This window comes from Urocampus carinirostris, chromosome 20 (genome assembly GCF_059441175.1).
Source record: "Urocampus carinirostris isolate Australia breed hairy pipefish chromosome 20, RoL_Ucar_1.0, whole genome shotgun sequence".
NCBI lineage: Eukaryota > Metazoa > Chordata > Actinopteri > Syngnathiformes > Syngnathidae > Urocampus > Urocampus carinirostris.
This window is the reverse complement of record NC_142368.1, coordinates 21,182,939-21,201,774: the sequence shown is the minus strand read 5'-3', so window position 1 is coordinate 21,201,774 and position 18,836 is coordinate 21,182,939. Positions and strand designations below refer to the sequence as shown.

Genomic DNA, 18,836 nt, shown 5'->3' with positions numbered 1-18,836 from the left:
TGACTTTAGTCATTTTGTGAAAAAAGTGTTGTGGTACCATGATATATAGACAAAATATAGATTTTTTTTGTGGAACAGTGAAGATGGTATTATTTCATGATCGAATTTGATTCCCAGTGTATATTACTAAACACAATTAACAAACATATCAAGCAACAAAGAAAATAAACTAAAGAACAACAAATATTATGCGATCAGCAATTCAACTAAAACAACTAGTGGACAAAATAATTTAAGTCTTAATGCATATTCATCAAAAAAATATACACGGTTGTTCGACCAAAAGTTATCAAAAGTGGACCGGAAGTTTTTCTTTGTTCCCAGTGGGAAGCGTGTGCATGCAACAGACGCTGTGCACGCGCGAAAGGGAGCGTGGCGATGGTGCCGGCGCGCCCCCGCTGCGTCATTTATCTTGCGTGCGCGCGACTGCCGGCGGAGGCAAGAGGAGGATACGGAAGAGCGAGCCAGGGAGGTAAAAGCTTGCTCTTCTGCAGTGTCTCAACGTCCCATTTTCATCCTTCCTCCTCCTCCCCCAATGTCTGGCTTCCCTCCATTCCCCCCCTCCCTCCTTTCTCTCTCCCGTCCCTCCCCCCAGTGAAGGCATGGCCAGATAACGCGCGACTAACGAGAGAGAACAGGTGGAGAGACTCCGAGGAAGCGTTTGCAAACTCGGACGAGGAAGAAGACTCGCCGCCATCGCGTCTTTTCCGGTATGTTTTGGCTTTTTTCACGTCGTCCTCATTCCTCATGGCGCGCTCCCGCTCGCAGTTTGTCTTCGGCTCGCCCCCGCGCATTGTCGTCGCGTGTGCGCGCGCGTCGAGGTGACAGTTGTCCGCGTCGGGCACGCGCATTTTCTCGGCGACAATGTTGGTGTCCTCCTTCGGCGCCCACTTTTTGCTATGCGGCACCGGCGAAATTTCGACGACTTAAATTCTTTCGAATTTGTAATACATGTTCAAAAACAATATTCCAAAGCTAAAACTGTTATTTTATTGATATAAGAAATTATATCGAAATGGGGATACCTGTAAACGGTGACACTGACCTGAGATGACTGGACGCCTTATTAAATATGCACACAGTTCATATTCCTTCGAAGAAAATGAAGATGTCATATGTTTCGTTTACCTCTGCATTTTTTGTTTCTCAAAAGATAAAAGTGTCATGTGACACTTGCACATTTTTAAGATACTTATCGTATTCTCATCCAATGGTGTACCTAATAAAGTGGCTATTTAGTCTATGGATTCCAAACCTGGCAACCTCAGCCATTTACTCCCCGTTATTAATGATTGCAATTTCCCCTAATAATAAACGTTGCAAACACAACGCAGCACCTATTCACTCACGGCATGGACTATGTAGAACAGATGTGTCAAACTCATTTTAACTCTGGGGGCCACACGATAGAACAAACATTCTCTCGGGGGGGGGGCGGACTAGTAGATTGAGGAGAAAGAAAGAAAAAACAGAGAAAGAAATAAGAGAAAGAGGGAAAGAAAAGAAAAAGAGAATGTGGGACAACGAAAGGGAAAGGGAAAATGAGAGGGATAGAAGAAAGAGAATGCAAGAAACAAAAGAGATAAAAAGAGAAATGGTGAGAGAGGGGGAAAGGGAGGGAAGGAAAGAAATCCAGAGAGAAAAGAGGAGAGAAAGAGAAAGTGAGAGGGGGAAAGCAAGAGGGAAAAAGAGAGAAAGGTCAGAGAAAAGGAAAAAAGTAAGAGAGAACAGAAGAGGTAAAAAGAGACAAAGAGGAACAAAGAAATAGAAAAAGAGAGACCGAGAGAATGAAAGAGAGGAATATAGAGAGTAGGAGAAAAAGGGAGGAAGAGAGAGGGAGTGAGAGAGAGACAGAGAGAAGAATATGTGAAAAAAAGAGATAAGAGAAATAGTGAGAGGGGAAAGGGAGAGAAAGAAAGAAATCCAAGGAGAAAGAGAAGAGAGAAAAGAAGAGAGAAAGAAAGTGAGAAGTAGAAAGCAAGAGAGAGAAAGAGAGAAAAGTGGGAGAAAAGGAAAAAAGGAAGAGAGATCAAAAGAATGTAAAACGAGACAGAGAAAGAGACAAAGAGGAACAAAGAAAGAGAAAAAGTGAGACAGAGAGTGTGAAAGAGGGAGATGGAGAGTAGGGGAAAAATGGAGGAAGAGAAAGAGAGAGAGTAAGAAATACAACTACAGCGTCTTGGTGGGAGACCCCTGGCTTTGGCAACATCAAGTGGACATATTTCAACCTGCAGTTCGTTTTTCTCTTGCGCTTACCTTAGCCCGTATTTAATCCCTCAGCGGGCCTGATCCTGCCGATGTCGAATAAAGACGAAGATAGTTGGTTTTTAAACAATTTTATATACCAAATTAACCACTAGGGTCGTAGGGGCACCAATTCCTGTGGTGTGTCTTGGGCAAATACAGCCCGGTGGGACCCATCCCTCCCCAGAGCAACACATTTTTTCACCCGGTTTCGAACCAGGGACCTTTTGCGTGTTAGGCAAATGTGCTAACCCCTGCCTTAAAGAAACGCATCGCATCTTCACTTGACTTTACTTGGATTCCGCAGACTATCTGTTCTACACATAGTTTTACTGTAACAGAAAACTGTCACAATTTGGTTTAACTTGCTAAAAAAGATGTCAGAGTATCAGTTCTCATTGTCTTTCTATACTCTGTATGTACTTTCCTCACGTCTGAAAATTCGCTCACTTTCAGCATTAGAGTAAGGAATGCAAGGCATAACTTTGTAAATCCCTTTCATCAATAAGAGCGATCTTGCACACATACACTTCTTAATTTAAATATGTGTGGCCAAAAAAGACTGTGATTTAATACCGCAATAATAATAATATTCCGGATTAAATACAAATTAAAAAAACACGTTTTTTTGTTTGTCCTGTGCAAAAATTGTGATACGGCGTACACAATTTGTAATGATTAAAATACAGAGAAAATTTTTATGTTGACAGGTACGGGAATTTTGTCGTGATTTGTTTCAAGGCTGCAGCTCAGTTTGTCTATTTGAACCGATTCTGAAAATGTCAGCTGTCATTTTTCTGTCTTGCTAAAATAAAATGATGACGGACATTAGCTGCATTGTTTGCAGTCTGAGGTTGGATCAGAAATGGTATTGTTATGTGACATGGTGGACTTGTATTGTTATAATTTCATGATTACTTCGCACGCTAACAGAACTTTGTCATCAGGAATATTGAGACTCTAACGACTAAAAATGTATTTTTTATAACACACAATTCAATTAGTATTCAGAAGTTTTATAATGTGTTATACAATAATCATGGCGTGCTTTAACCAAAAAGAAGAGTAAAAACGACTTTTTTGTTGGGTTGGGTCATTTTGTGTACAAATACCAGGTATTGATATTATATTTCATGGTATCCTTACTCATACAATGTAGGGGTTGGCTCGTTTTTTACATACCAATACCAGGCCTTATTCTACAATATAGATCCTCGCATGTGGGTTGGCTCGTGTTGCGTACCAACACCAGTTATTGATATCAGGTTGCTCCTAGCCCATATTTCATGGTGTCCCTTTTTGTATAGTGTAGAGGTCGGCTCAATTTGTTTATCGTTACCAGGCTGATAACAGAACAATTTCATGCTATCTGTGCTCACATAGGGATTGGCAATCTGGTATTGATATTGGGCTGATACCACGACAAATGTAGCAGTATCCTTGTACTGTGTGGACTATAAATACCAGTTATCGATACCAAGCTGTTACATGACCAAGTTCATGCTATCTGTACTCAGATAGGAGTTGGCTTTTGTCACATACCATTAGTGGGGTGATAACATCCCAAATGTCATGGTATCTTTACTTGTTCAGAGTAGAGGTTGGTCTATTTTACATACCAGTACCGGGCCATATTTGACTGTAATCATACTCACATAGAGGTTGTCTTTTCTTGTGTACCAACACCAGGTATTGATATCAGGCTCATACTGGGGCATATCATTTGGTATTATTACTCACAGAGAAATTAGTTATAGTTGTGTACCAATACCAGGTATTAATATTTCTGTTACACGTACAGTATAAATTTGAGCTCATGTCGGGTGTCAATACCAAGTATCGATGCCAGGCTGATACAAAGCCATATTTAGTTGTATGAGTATTCACAAAGGCTATTGATACTGGTATTTGACTGCCAAGCTTGTGTGTCTGTGATTTTAATTAGGTTATGTGCTCTGTAGAAAATTAACGAATGGGATACTAGAATGGCTATGCGAAATAGATTATCACCACTTTTGGCATTTTCACCTCTAGAGTGACTGATTGCTTGTGAAAGATTGTGATCCTGGCCATATTTGTTCTGATCTTGGAGAGTAGTTAGCCTTTCTAGAAAAACTGCTAAGTCAGAAAAAACAAAATTGCCAAGTCAGACTTTTTGGGCAATCCTCACATCTGCAGTAACCTACCTGACTGCCTGTAAAGGATGGTGTTGATATAATGTCGTTCTGATCTGGGAGAGTGGAATATCTTTTTGGGAAAAATGCTGAGTCAACAAATCAAAGCGCTGAGTCAGCTATTTTTGGCATTTTTCATACTTAGGGTAACCTTCCTGAGTGCAACTCACTCGCTCATTCACACCTAAGGACAATCTGGAGTGGCCAATTAACCTGAGGTGTATGTTTTTGGAATGTGGGAAGAAACTGGAGTGCCCGGGGTGAACCCATGCAAGCACGGGGAGAACGTGCAAACTCCACACAGGAAACATTATCACCATCCTAGCTTTGCTTGTGGGTAATGAATACCACAAAATTAATGTAAATTTCATAAAATGTTTACAAAAAGTGATATATTTGAACATGCAAGTCTATTTTGTCGGAAATATCACGTAACCCAAAGGTGTGAACACAAGGTATTGATACTGGAAATGTTGAGCATTCCTAACGCTCAAAAGTAATATCGAACTGTTATACCGACAAGAAGTATGATTTTGTAGTTATTTATTTAAAAAAAAACAACCAATATTTATTTGAATAAATATCATTATTCAACACAGTTTCCTGCTTCACAGAGTGGAATAATACATTATTTACTTTGTTCCAATATAACACAAACAGATTATTGCTCTTGCGCGCTTGTACTGTACTGCGATTGACTGTACGAAACGGTGTTTGTGTTGTATTATTGGTTCGGCGTGGGTTTGCTAGCGAGCGAGCGCACGTGTTTGTTTGCTGGCGTGCCGTCTGGACGTTGTCACAAGACACAACAAGAGTGCGAGTGCGACATTGTGCGACGTTGTGCGTTAGTGTGGATTTGTGCAGAGGAGAGAGTATAGGGCTGCTGCATCAGACTGTAGTAGACGGGCTGAGTGTCAGTCTGAATACTAAACAGTATGAGACGCCTCTTCACACCGTGCTGCCAGATACGCCAGCCTAAGTCCAATAAGGGTTTTTTTGGCTGTCAGTTTTAAAATATAAGTATAGATTTTTGCTTTTAAAGTGGCCTTAAAGTTGCCCACAAGCCTCCTTAATAAGTACTCCTTTTTTGCTAGCTATACATATGTATAAATATATATATATATATATATATATATATTTATACATATGTGTTCAATATTTATTCATGAAAATGTATTGACTATATACAAGTTGCTGTTTTAAAGGATTCTTCCACATATATCAGCATTTAAATATATTTATTATATTATCATTGCATAGCTTTGTCTGTTTTCATACATTTTTTGCACCTAAAATTATCTTTCTTTTTATATATTTTTTTTCACCTTTGAATTATTGCTTTGATTCTGACGTATACTACATTTTATGTCTGCTATTATTTTTGTCGAATGTTAATGTCTTATTTTCAACTAAAATCTTTCATTTTTTTTACTTTTTCATTTAATTTTTGATCTTTTTTGGTTAGTTTTACCTAAAAAGGAAATATATGTGTGTGTATGTATGTTTTATTTTTTTCTTTACAGATTTACTTGCCAAATTTTTTTTTTTTGCTCTAACTCCATCTTTTTTCTTCTTTTTTTTTTTTTTACCTATTTTCCTTTTTTCTGTTGTTTTTCCACCTACATTTATTTCGTTGCCTTTTTTAATCAATTTCTATTTTATTTTAATCTTATCTAAAATATTTCTTGGGTAAAAAGTACTTTTTCTTGCATTTAATTAATTATTATTTTTCATTTTTCTTTGCAAATGTATGCACTTAAAAATATTTTTCAACATTAAAAAAAAAAGATATTGTTACACATTCATCAATATGTTTGTTCATACACATTCCTTTGTCATTTTCACACAGTGTTCTATGGACCTAAACTATATTTTTTAAATTCAATATTTTTCTCACATGATTTGTACCTCATTTCTCAGTTTAGTTTATAAACACTTTTCTCATTGTTGCTCTGATTTTAAGTCGAAATATGTACGTATAAGTACTTTTTTAATAACATTCTAACCATTTCAAAAACAAGTTCCTTTCTCATTTATCCCCCAAAATTTCCATAATCTTCTTTTGTAAAGTTAATCATGTTTCTTTTTTTTGACATATTTTAACTTTAAAATACCTCCTATTTTATTTTTCATTTTGATATCATTGTCTTTGGTTTTTCATCTTTTAGTGAGGGCTTAAAAATGTATTCTTCATTTCTAAAAGAAAATTTCTGGTGAATATTTGTGCCTTTTTTGTACTCCTTATGTGCATTTACATCACATCCAAAAGCACATACTGTGCTTATACACCAACATTCCATCATATGTGCACAAGCACGCCCTCCACTCAACGGTGGATTTTCAGAAGGGTGTGAAAGATTTTTTTTTTCTCAAAGAGGGGAGGAGGCGTATTTAATGGCGGCGTATGGCGAGCAGCAGCACGGCGGCAGCCTCAAATGAACTCGGCGAGTTCGGCCAAGGCGCCGATACAATTTACATTCGGATTAAAACGTTGCTGCACTGCAGTCTTCCGTGCTTAGGCGCGCCTCTTTCCCCGCCGTGCTCGCAAGCTTCCGAATTGCAATCAAAGTAGGACTGCAGCGATTATTCCAGGGGTTGAGAACCTAGGGCCGCGGGCCATATATGACTCTTTTAATGAGTACGTATGGCTCTGCGATGAAATAGGAATTGTGCAATCATTTAATATGTTGTTACATATAGCGCTGATTTGTCACACAAGCGAAGCCGAGACAACACTGTTTTGCATATTTTTCGGTCCAGTCTATCCATTCCATTTTCCTCGCCTTATCCCTGATTAACCAGGGGTCTGCTCCCATACACAGTCGTACGACTGTGCACTGTAAGTGATGCGATGATAGTTCCACCCATCCAACGTGTAGCAACACCTGTCGTTGGGAGTCATTAAGTGACCAAACCCCCAATTCCAACACAATTTAGACACCAACAGACCCCGTAGTGGCTGTAAATCGCTAAATAATCCTGTGTATGGAAGCTCATTCAACAACCTATGTTCATTTTTGAGACACTTTATGATGAAAAGCCCCAGAAAACTTCAACCCAAAATAAACTTTTTACCCAAGAGCTCTAGCAAAGCACCCAGGGCAATTTGATGGGGTGAGAATGGGCAGAGCTATGCGCGGTCTGCACCGAAAGTAAATACGTTGGTAACCCCGTTTGCAGTATTTTGTGACATTTATACAAAAGAACTTTGCTTTCACCTTGCTTTGAAACCATTATTTAGGACAGGCAGTCAAAATGAGCCTCAACACTCTTGATTAAAAGTGGAAGGGAGATACATTTTAAGTGCTATATTTACATTGATATGGGAAACCGGCCGTGGCATTATTATTGTATAATAGATTTGATCAAATAATCAAACATCACACCGTGACATAAAATGTGCTGGAGAATTATCTTTTGTCTGGAGAGTGGTGTTGGTGGTTTTGTTGAATTATATCTTAAAATATATGGTTTGCCTCTCCCAAACAAAAGAAAATATTTTTGCTTTTATGGCACTGCGAAGAGGGGCGCAGCCAAGATTCACGCCAATCGGCCAGCACCCCTTGACTTGAGATCCGTCCATCCTTTTCCTGTGCCGCTTATCCCTACTTGGGTCGCGGGTGTGCTAGAGCCCATCCCAGCTATCTTGGGCAGGAGACACCCTCAAATGGTTGCCAGACAGTTGCAGGGCACATAAAGACAGACAACTCACACTGACAGGCCAATTAAACTGACATGTTTTTGGTCCGTAGAAGGAAACAGGAGTGCCTGGAGGAAGCCCACACAGGCACGAGGAGAACCTGCAAACTTCGCACAGGGACACTCCGGTAGCTGCAATTGACAACTCATATAATAGCGTCTTTTATACTGTACTGTGACTGCACCAGCTCTGCGTACCCCCTGCATCGTGTGTTTCGCACCTTCGCCATGCCCTCAAACTGAAGCCTTTGCTTTCTTTTTCTTTCTCCCTCTCGCTCTTGTTCTCGCTCAGCTTATTTTTTCGCAGGGCTATGATCAGTGTGCCCGTGCACACCTCCCACCACCCAAAACATCAACCAATTCAAAATAGCTATTGAGTTTCAATGTGTTTTCTCTCTCCCGCTCTCTCTGTCTCTGTATCTGTCTTTCTCTTTATTTTCCTGTCCTTAAAAAATGGACAGAGGTTCATTCATGGATTTATGTCTAATGACTGAGCACAGTGCTTAAACCAGAGTATGTTTAATAGAAGATATAGTATTTTTCATTGTACCTATTTTCTCGTGTTTATTGTCACCTATGTTTCTAGATCTAATCTATCTAATCCTATTTTATCTCCTACAATTTCATCTAGATTTATCTAATCTTATCTATCTATATCTTTGTCTGCCTGAGCCTTAATCTATCTAAATACTCTATATCAACACGTTACATTGGGTATTTATGTATTATATTCCTTTTACTTTATTATTGTTTTATTTTCAACACAAAGATACTGCTGGAAGTGTGAATTTCCCTATGGGGAAGAATAAAGAATCTATCTATCTATATCTGTCTATCTGTTTATCTATTTGTCTATTTATCTATCTATCTATCTATCTAATCTTGATCCTTACTACTAAGCCTTTATCTTGATGCTTTAATTTTAATCTTTAATCCTTAATTTTAAACCTTTAATCTTTAATCCTTTAAACTTTAATCCATTTTCTATCTAATCTAAATTTCAACTACATTATAAATTCTTATTTGTGTCTGTGTTTTTATTTGACTTCTACGCTTCGAAACAACTGAACTGATTTTCGTCAAAATTTACAGTTGTGGTTTAGGCCTCCTCGAGTGTCTTTAGCTAGTTTCCCTCTGGCAGTCATATTTGGTACTGCAGCTCCGACCGCCAGCCATTTTGCTTGTATGCCACATAATCAAATCAACTTTATGTTCTTAATTGAAAAAATAATTAAATTTAAATTTAAGAAAAAATAAATATTAATCCGTGCAGCTCGGTAGATGAGTGGTGTGCGCGGCACAGTTCTGGGTTCAAATCCAGCTATCCAGCCTTCCTCTGCGGAGTTTGCATGTTCTCCCAGTGTTTTTGTGGGTTTCCTCCGGGCACTCCGGTTTCCTCACACATTCCACAAACATGCATGTCAGGTTAATTGGCTGGTCTAAATTGTCCTTAGGTGTGAATGAGCGAGTGAGTTGTCAGTCCTTGTGTGCCCAGCGACTGGCTGGCAACCAGTTCAGGGTGTCTCCTTCCTACCTCCTGAAGATAGCTAGGATGGGCTCCAACACCCCCCGCGACCTTAGTGAGGGAAAGCGGTGCATTTAATGGATGGATGGAAATAATTATTCGTTTATTCGACTGATCTTTTCAATAGTTGGTGAACAGTCGACTACTGAAATAGTCGTGAGTTGCAGCCCTACATCAAAAACGTGTCAGTCTGAACTTTGAATTTCGGGCTGCTTGATTTTGATTTTTTTTCTTAGAAAAGATGAAGATGACGAGTGAGGAGGAAGAGGAGCTCTGAAGCTGGTCAAGCCAGGTACGCTGTTCGTCGCGCTTCAATGTCCTCCAAGTCGAAATTCTCATGGGGTGATGTCACTTCCTGTACAGATGGAGTTGACTGCAGCAGACAAACGACATCGAACCAGATCCAAAGGAGTGCGAGGTGAGAGCCTTTTCCATTTTTTAGCAGTAGTTCATCTTCTTTGTTTTTTTTTTTCTATCATTCACTTTCTTTCACTCTATTCCACTCGCTAAAATTGTACAATTTGTGCATGAACCTGACTAGACGAATGCAGTGACTTACACTATATGTCAGAGGTTCCAAACATGTTTCGGGGTTTGAATCCGGCCTGCGAGACAGCACCGAGAGAAGTGCAAGATAAAAATGATATGCAGTTATAAATATGTCCACTTGATGTTGCCTAAGTCAGGTGTCACTCCCAAAGCAATTGAAGCTGTATTTCTATTCCCCTCTTTTTTTTCCCCTTTCTCTCTTTCTCACTATTTTTGTCGTTTCTTCTTTTTCATTTCTCCTTCTTTTTCCCTCTCTTATCCTCTCTCTCTCCCTTTCTCTTTCTCTTTATCTCTTCTTTTCCTTTTCTCTTTCTCACTATTTTTCTTGCTGTTTCTTCTTCTCTTTCTTTGTTCTCTTTATTCTCTTTCTCTGTTTGTCTCTCTCTTTCTTTTTCTTCCTTCCTCATCTCTCTTTCTTTCACTCTCTGTCTGTCTCCTGTTCTCCTTTCTTTCTATTCTCTCACTCTCTTTCTCCCTGTATCTCTTTATCTCTCCTTCTTTCAGCTATTTCTTTCTCTCATTCAATCTTTCTCACTTATCTAGTTATCCGCCTCCCCAAGATAATGTTTTTTCTTCCGTGTGGCTAAAATGAATTTGACACCCCTACCTTTGTTTTTATTAATGCCTATTTTTAAATGTCCTGTTTTTAATTCATTTGTACTTGTTTACAAACCTCCTTTTACCCTTGTCTTCCTACTTTTACATTATCATTTCTCCCTTTATTTCTACCTTCTTTTTCTTCCTCTTCCTTTAGAATTTCACTTGGCGTCTTTTTTCATTCTTCTCGCGCACACTTTCCATTGTCAGGTCAACACGCTAAACTGTTAAGAGCTAGCGCTAATTATATTCTCTCCACCTTCTATGGCGATGGTGTGAAGCCGTCATGGAGGCTGTGACGCAGGAACTATTCAGGTACGTTGGGTTTTAATTGTCTGTTCGTCATCCTAACTAAGGAATAATTGTGCATGTAGATTGCAAGTCTATATTCTCGGCTGTAAACGTCTCCTGGCTCACTTCGAAACAAACAGTGACTCACAGTCAAGTAAACGTCGCTTTTGTTGATCTGCCGGAGGGTACAAAACAACTACTTATCCAAACGCACACGCTTAGAAATCTGTACATTAGTGAGCTTAGAAGTTTGGCCAAATTTCTGCAGACGTGGAATATGAAGCTAGCAATCAGATTCAGATGGCACTCTTTAAGGGGACAGTGTGTGTTATTTAAGCACTAGATGTTGCTGTATTTCTAAGTAATAAAAAAACACAAGGCATTTTATTTCCCAGCCTTTCGCCACGCTTTGGGTTTTTCGGGTCCCCATCGGTCAGCTAATTTTTGCTATTTTGATTAATTTTTGAAGGTCTACTGATAATTTAGTTAATTCTCCTATATAGGCATAGGGCATATTAAAAGAAGGCCTAAACACCCATTTTTATTTTTGTTTCTAGCTTTTACCATTGTTTAGAAAACAACAGTTAAACATTGAAAAACGGCAGAACATTAAGTTTCTGGAAAATACTCGTTCCCAAGAAAACTTCTTTTTGTGAAAATTACTCATCTCAAGCAGAATTTTCCGTTTTTTTTTTGCATTTGTGATACCACCAAAATCTAGACAATGCTTTCCATATACACGAGGACACATTGCTTGCAAAATCAAATTTTATTGCAAGAACACTTATCCTATGCATGAACTTTGCAAGAACTTTTCAGTGTCTGATGTTTCCTGGGATGTGATCTCACAATGTTGGACACTCGGGGGCCGGTCACTGGCTCTCAAATGCTGGATAGAGGGAGCAACACGAAAAAGTGGGGGCTCCTCGATGTGTGAAGATCCGATCAAAGCCATTCCTGCCTTAAGAACATTCTTTTTTTTAAATAGCATGAAAAAAACTCTATTTTTACGTTTGGCACTTAGGGACAGTGCTTCTGAAAACGTATTTATATCTTATGGCACTGAATGAGTTAATAGAGAGAATTTATACTTTCAATTTTTTGGAAGGACTCCTCACCTTTAAGCTTTGAAAAGCACAAACAGCAAAGTTGTTTTTATTTTTCTCAGTGTAAACAACTCTGACGGTTTTTCCCATCTTTTCAGCTGTCCGACGTCAGGCTGTGACGGTTCCGGTCACGTTAGCGGAAAGTATGCGAGACACCGCAGGTAAGCTGGCATGGTTTTTATTGCTAACAAATGAAAAAAATGTTACGTCCATAAAAGCAGCGGAAAAGTACAATTAAAAGAAAAAATAGCCTTATTTTGAATTAGGTCCACCATTTAAGTCTGTGTGTGTCTGTGTGTGTGTGTGTGTGTGTGTGTGTGTGTGTGTGTGTGTGTGTGTGTGTGTGTTTGCTGGATTGGATGTAGTGACATAATAATGAGGCCATGATGACTAATGGCTGCCATCATGAAGGTCAGAAGGACGTACAAGTCCAACTTTTATAGATTTTATTTTTTTTGCTGGATCTCCATTTTATCATGTGGGGAAGAGATTTCTTTGCTTGAGGCAGGGGTTCAATTCCTGTCGCATCCGATCTTTTGCGATTTCGGTCAGCGATATTTTTCGAATGATCAATCGTTGCACTAATATGGTGACATACTACCACAAAACCTCATGTATAACGCCCACCCAAACTTTGCGCTCTTTTTTTAGGTAAAAATAATTGTGCGTTATACACGAATTAATTTAAATAAATTGTCTTTATTGTCATTGATATCAATGTTTTGAAACATCCTATGCAACGAGATTGGACATGGTAATCTAGGGGTATATAGGTAAAAAAGATCTAAAAAAAAAAAGAAAAAAGAGAGATAAAGACTCAGAATGAAAGAAAGAAAAAAAAAATACAAAGTAGTGCTGAAGTAGTGGAAGAAGCTGTCTCTGCGCCGGTTTGTCCTTTTTCTGAGGGACCCGTAGCGCTTACCAGAGAGCAACAAGTGGTGGCCGGGTGGGAAGTGTCTTTTATTATTTTGATGGCTCTGCTATAATATCGCAAGATGGCAATGTCCTCTAGACTGGGCAGAGAGCAGCCTATGATCATTTGGGCTGCATTGATTACTCTCTGAATGTTTTCCTGTCCGCTGCCATGCTCCAAAATGCTCGCCACTGCTCCCCACTGTGACTGTGTAGAAATTAAATACGGGACGTTTGCTTTCTGTGTTTTTCTATTTTTTTTGTTTCTTTTGACAGTGTTTTTCCTCTTTTGTCTCTTTTTCCTCTCACTTTCCTTCCCTTGCTGTTTCTTGAGGTGAATGGGTCTCTTTCTCCGTCCCTCTCTCTGTTTCTCTCCCTCGCACCCCTTCTCTGCTCTGCTCATTATATTTGTCTCGCCCTCTTTTTCCTCTCCCTCTCTTGGTACCTTTTGGCATCTGCCCGCCTTTACCTCCGCTGCTCTCTGGAGGCGGTCGCCATGGCGACAGGGCCATGCGCATGCTGCAGTACGAGGACCGCGAGGGATGCGGGGCCCCCTCCTTCCTCGCCATGGCAACAGCGAGCCCCGCATCCCGCACCCTTGCCCGGCCAACACCCTCCCCGTCTCGTCAGGCCCGTCTAACGAACCGGTTGCCACGGCGACGAGCATCGATATCGCGGGCCGTGATCCCAACTTGCCTACCTTCGGTGTCCCTCCGAAATAAGCGTTTTGTCCTGCAATCGATATCATTATCCGTGATTTGTAGAGGCTAGCCCTATTCCATAATGAAAAACACAAATCTATTTGAATGAATGACGAGACCATTTTAAACCGAACCACATTGATTGAAATCATTTTATTGTTACTTTAATGTACAAGTACCGTATACAAAATTAAGAGATTTCTTAATTTTGGGGGAGTTATGTGCCTCCTCTGTTTGTGTTGTGAGTGTTAAAGTACCATTTACTTTGTTAAGTTTATTATATATCAAGTAATACATTATTTTCATTACAGATGTTTTTAGTTGGAGGGGTGGGGGTGGTGGGGTAGTTAGTTTTCGTAGTTTTTTGGATTTGTTATATTTTTTCAATGATTTCTTTACTTGCGTTTTTATTCGTTTTGGTATTTTTATTTATATATATATATATATATATATATATATATATTTTTTTATTTTTTTATTTTTTTTAAAGTGTTTTATTTCGTTTAATTTCCAATCATTCACATTAGTTTGCAGAGATGGTTCGTTATTTTATTTTCTATAAAATGCTTATTTTTATTTGTGTTTTTGCTGGTTCATGTGTGTTCAAATTTAGTTTAAATTCTAATAATTGCATTCAGTTCTTATTTTAAACAAATTTTTTTTCATTTAAACTTCTTTTTTTTATTTTGTTAGTTACTACTGCAATCTGCTGCTGGGATCCAGCATTGGTTGGCAGAGGCATGTGATAATACTAAGGGAAAGCTATTTTTTACAAAATAATGAGTATCACACTCAATAAAAAATGTTGTTTTTTTAAAACACTGTAAGCTAATTTTCTAATTCTTAGGGGGAGGAAATACAACAGAAGAACCCATTCAAATAGTTATGTAAAAAATTAACATAAAAGCGTTTGAAAGTGATCTCAACACAAAGGATAAAGTTTCCCCAAAAAGGAAATGAGCTATTTGATATGTTATTGCCAGGTTAATTATTGGAAATATGTTTTTTTTAGTCTGTTTAACCCTAACAGGTAGTGGTGAGAAAAGGTGTGTCCAGTTTCACACCCAGTTGGTGCCCTCCGGTGGCGTGACATTACTCAATTTCCCAATTTCTGTCATTAGTCCTCACAAAGTCAACATGATGGAGTGTCGACTCTTACAAAAAGGGACGACATTCTCCTGCTCGCCAGGTGTCCCCTTTACCTGTGTTTTTCGAGGAACAGGGGATTGCTGGTAACCATGGCAACTGGGCTGATGCATTAGGACGGCCAGGGTGCTAAATTGATTTTAAATACTACTCTGAGCATCGAAGTGTGAAAAAGCCGTGCCTTCGAGCTATGCGCAATGCTATATTAGCATTTAGCAATCGATAGAGCGAACCAGGGTAGCAACTTGCTAATGCTTCCACACAAGCCGAGACTCGCGTTCGCGCGGCATTGCACAAGAAATCCATCTCTAATTAGCATGCGCCATCGCTTGCTCTTGCAGCGTTCCCTTGCTTCTGATCTGCTTTAATTACTGCCGGAATTTTAATTGGCGGGAGACAGTGAGGTGGCCAAGGTCGCACACAGACACTCACGTGTTGCAGTCGCTTCGCTCTCAGTTCCATTTTTGTGCACATGAATAGGAACAGTCAAGCAAAGATAGATGCTTGTACACACACTCATTGGCCATTTTAATAGGCTCATCTACATCAGGTGGGAATGTTTTTTTTTCGTCCTCTCTCATTTTCTCCTTACTAGTTTTGAGGAATACCATATTTTGTGAGTGTGTCACAGACCAGGAACGGAGACGGAACTCAATTGCGTTCATTTTACTCAGTATTTATTAAGAAGGAGAACAGGTCTTGTTTGGCCGATAGCAGGAACGCGCAAGTGGCACTTCCGTGTCGAGCAAAGGTAGTCGTTGACAGCGAGAACAAACAGGTCGATGGCGGGGGCGGAGGAGCAAAAACATAAACGGGTCCAGAAAAGAGGTCGGCAACAGGTATCAGGCAGGAAACAGGGCATGATAGAGTCAGGAGTCACAAAAGTTTGCCTAGCGTGCAGCGTAGGTTCACAAACGATCCGACGAGTGTTGTCAGGAAGGCGGGGGTTTAAAAAAGAGGAAGCAGACAATTGGCGTCCGCGGCTGTTGGCGCCAACGAAGCAGACTCAGGTGCCCCGCATCAGTTATCATGACAGAGTGACCTTACAGTTACAAGATACTTCGTTCAAAAAGTAATGGCATTGCCCGACAGATTGCTGCAACCAAAAGTATCACGATTCTATAATAGTAACAGTCTAGTTTTGAATTACTGGAAACTGTATACTCACATTATATCTGACCCCCTAAAAGTGCTCAAAATAGCCACGTCATAAAATAAATAAAACAAAACTTGTACAGTAACTTGGAGGCGGAGAAGCCTTCATATTTCTCAGTTTGTCTAATCTTGAGAGCTTCCAAAATAACACAGCCGAGACACTCCATTTTTATTTTGTCTTTTGTCTTCAAACCACTCGAAGATCTCCATTCTTGTGAGGATAAGCAGCACAGAGGATGTATAGGACCAAAATTCAGCACTCTTGCCGTAAATTCTGTAGTTATGTTTGCCCCATTGATTATGTTGTTCCTGTTTAAGCCACACCCCTCCCCATGTGCTGCCCATGATTTCCATATTTTATTTTACAGTTGTAAATACGGCTAAGATAAGCACTAGGTATTGCTCAAGCTATTGACCCTCTGTCCTATTTTTAACAAATCTGTTTTGAATCTAAATATCGAAGGGATATTGTGGCTCAGTGGTAAAAAACTTCATCCATTAAAAAAACAACATTGATTTGAATAATTGGCAAAAATACATGAACTATCATATAAATATGTATTTCTTAAAATACTCATGGGTCGGGGAATTGCCCGTCATCTTATTGCTAAGGGTACCAGACAAACTTGAGCAAAAAAATGAGACGAAACATGGGGCAATTTGGACACTTTGGGTGTCTGTAGTTAGTGTAGTTCCATGTGCTTTTTAGCACTTGCTTCCTGTTACCTGATATACTACTGTCATGATTACTCATTGCACTCACCTGTGCCCGCTCGTTTGGCGCGAGCTGTTCCTAGTTAATTTTGACTCTAGCTCCCATCGGTCCCGTTTTCATTCTTTTCCTACTCTTCTGTTCCTGATTTACCGTGTCTCCGGCTACCGACCCGTTTACTCCATTTGACCACGCTCTGATCTCCCGCTCCAGCTAACGACCCGTTTTTGACCACCGACGACGTCCTGATCTCCCACTCCGGCTATCGACCCGTTTTTGCCCCTGACCATGCTCCGATCTTCCGTCCCAGCGAATCCCTTCCGCATTCCGATCACGCTCCGATCTCGTGAGCTGCTCGCTCCTCCTGTCCAGCGATCACCGGATCGCTGGCGTTTGTTTCCTCGCACCTGACTTCCTCGATATCCCAATAAACCAGGGGTGGCGAACAAGTTTGACACAAAGAGCCGAAATTTTTAACTGTGAGAGTCAAAGAGCCACACCACGCACTGACCTACCATGACAGACAGACACACACAAACACACACAATTAAAAACATAACACACTCCTCTCTTTACAATACAACAAGTATTGTTCTTGTGTTGATTTCAAGGAAAGTGTCCACCCTCAATACACACAAAAAAAAAACTAAACATGAAACAAGGCAAAGAGCCACAGTATATAGAGAATATGATGAGGCAAAGAGCCGCATTCTTATTGGCCAAGAGCCGCATGCGGCTCTAGAGCCACGTGTTCGCCACCCCTGCAATAAACTTTTGTGTGAAACGTTACACGATTAGGTTTACCATCTGTTCTGGTTCTGACTACTACAGTGACTTCCAGTAGTTGAATAATACACAGTGTTCCTTTAAACAGTCTTTGATATCAATAAGAACTTGAGGTCATTAGAAAATAATACATTATTAAATATTTTCCAAGTGTCCATAGTTTTGTTTTGTTTTTGATCAAAAACATCAAAAACTGAAACTAGTAGCCTGTACCATCGACATTCATTGTGATTGCTGAATTGGGATCCACCTGATGAATAAATTGTTCAAAACCTGTACAGGTAATTTTACAAATGTACATGTCAAAATGCATCCAATACATCTGTAAAAATAAAATTAGGTATTAATTATGGCTGTGAGAAAAAGCACAATGTCTGTCTCTCTGCCTCCCAAAATGTGTGTTTAGCCACTTTACCTGCACATTATTATCATCATTATTATCCTTTCAAAGCTGTTTTTAAATGTTTTTAATGGCTCAAAAAGCAACAGGGGAACGTTACCTTCCCCGCATTTGAGTCCCGGACGGCAAAATAGCTCTTTCATATGGAAATGGACTCATTGATTTCCTCAAATCCGCATTAGCAGCAGCTATAATTGTGGTTGCCTTTTTTGGAGCAATTAAAGCTTAGTTTTTCCATCTCTTAATGACTATTATGGGATTTGCGTCATTGAGGCCCTCGCTCAAATAACTGCCATTATTACTTGACTTGCTTTTTTTTTATTTTTAAATGATTGTTCTCCGCAGTACAGTGTTCTCTTGAAATCTCAAATTATATTTTCTTTTGAAATCAATTGAAATTGATTCCATCTGCCCCAGCAAAGAATGATTTTAAATATGAGATTGACGTGCAGTGTTGGGTGTGTTACTAAGAACACTAATTATTTCTATTTGCTAGTTATTTCAATAAGAATGTACCTCTGTTAGCCCCCGGACTACTGACACCAAAAAGGAGTGCGTTACTCTGAAAGTAACTATTTACAAACTACTGTATATGCTCCTATAAAAGCCACCCCCATAAAATGCTTTAATATAGCCACGTAATCAAAGAAATAGAAGAAAACATGTACACCAACCCGTGAAAGCAGTGGACTCTTTACTACTTTTTGGCTTGTGTCACTAGACAGAAAACAACTTAAAAATCTCCTTCTCCAGGGTACAAGGTCGCACAAGCGCACACAAACGTTTTCTTTTTTTCTTAGGGCCTGGTGTATACCAGCTCAGTAGCCTAGATGGTAAGG

General features: G+C 39.5%; 1 protein-coding gene across 3 annotated transcripts in view; it reads left to right on the top strand.

Moving 5' to 3' along the window:
• Window positions 1-360: 360 nt before the first annotated feature.
• Window positions 361-18,836, top strand: part of myt1la (myelin transcription factor 1-like, a) — a 62,806-nt gene continuing 44,330 nt past the window's right edge. Inside the window, exons 1-6 of one of the 3 annotated variants that reach the window (XM_088324678.1) lie at window positions 361-472; window positions 596-710; window positions 9,879-9,934; window positions 10,006-10,060; window positions 11,070-11,103; window positions 12,284-12,346. In XM_088324678.1, coding sequence (XP_088180804.1) covers window positions 10,006-10,060; window positions 11,070-11,103; window positions 12,284-12,346 — 152 coding nt within the window. In that variant the 5' untranslated portion in view covers window positions 361-472; window positions 596-710; window positions 9,879-9,934. Of the gene's footprint in view, window positions 711-9,878; window positions 9,935-9,987; window positions 10,061-11,069; window positions 11,104-12,283; window positions 12,347-18,836 lie in introns of those variants that run through there. The other 2 variants (XM_088324679.1, XM_088324677.1) reach the window with 2 other exon arrangements.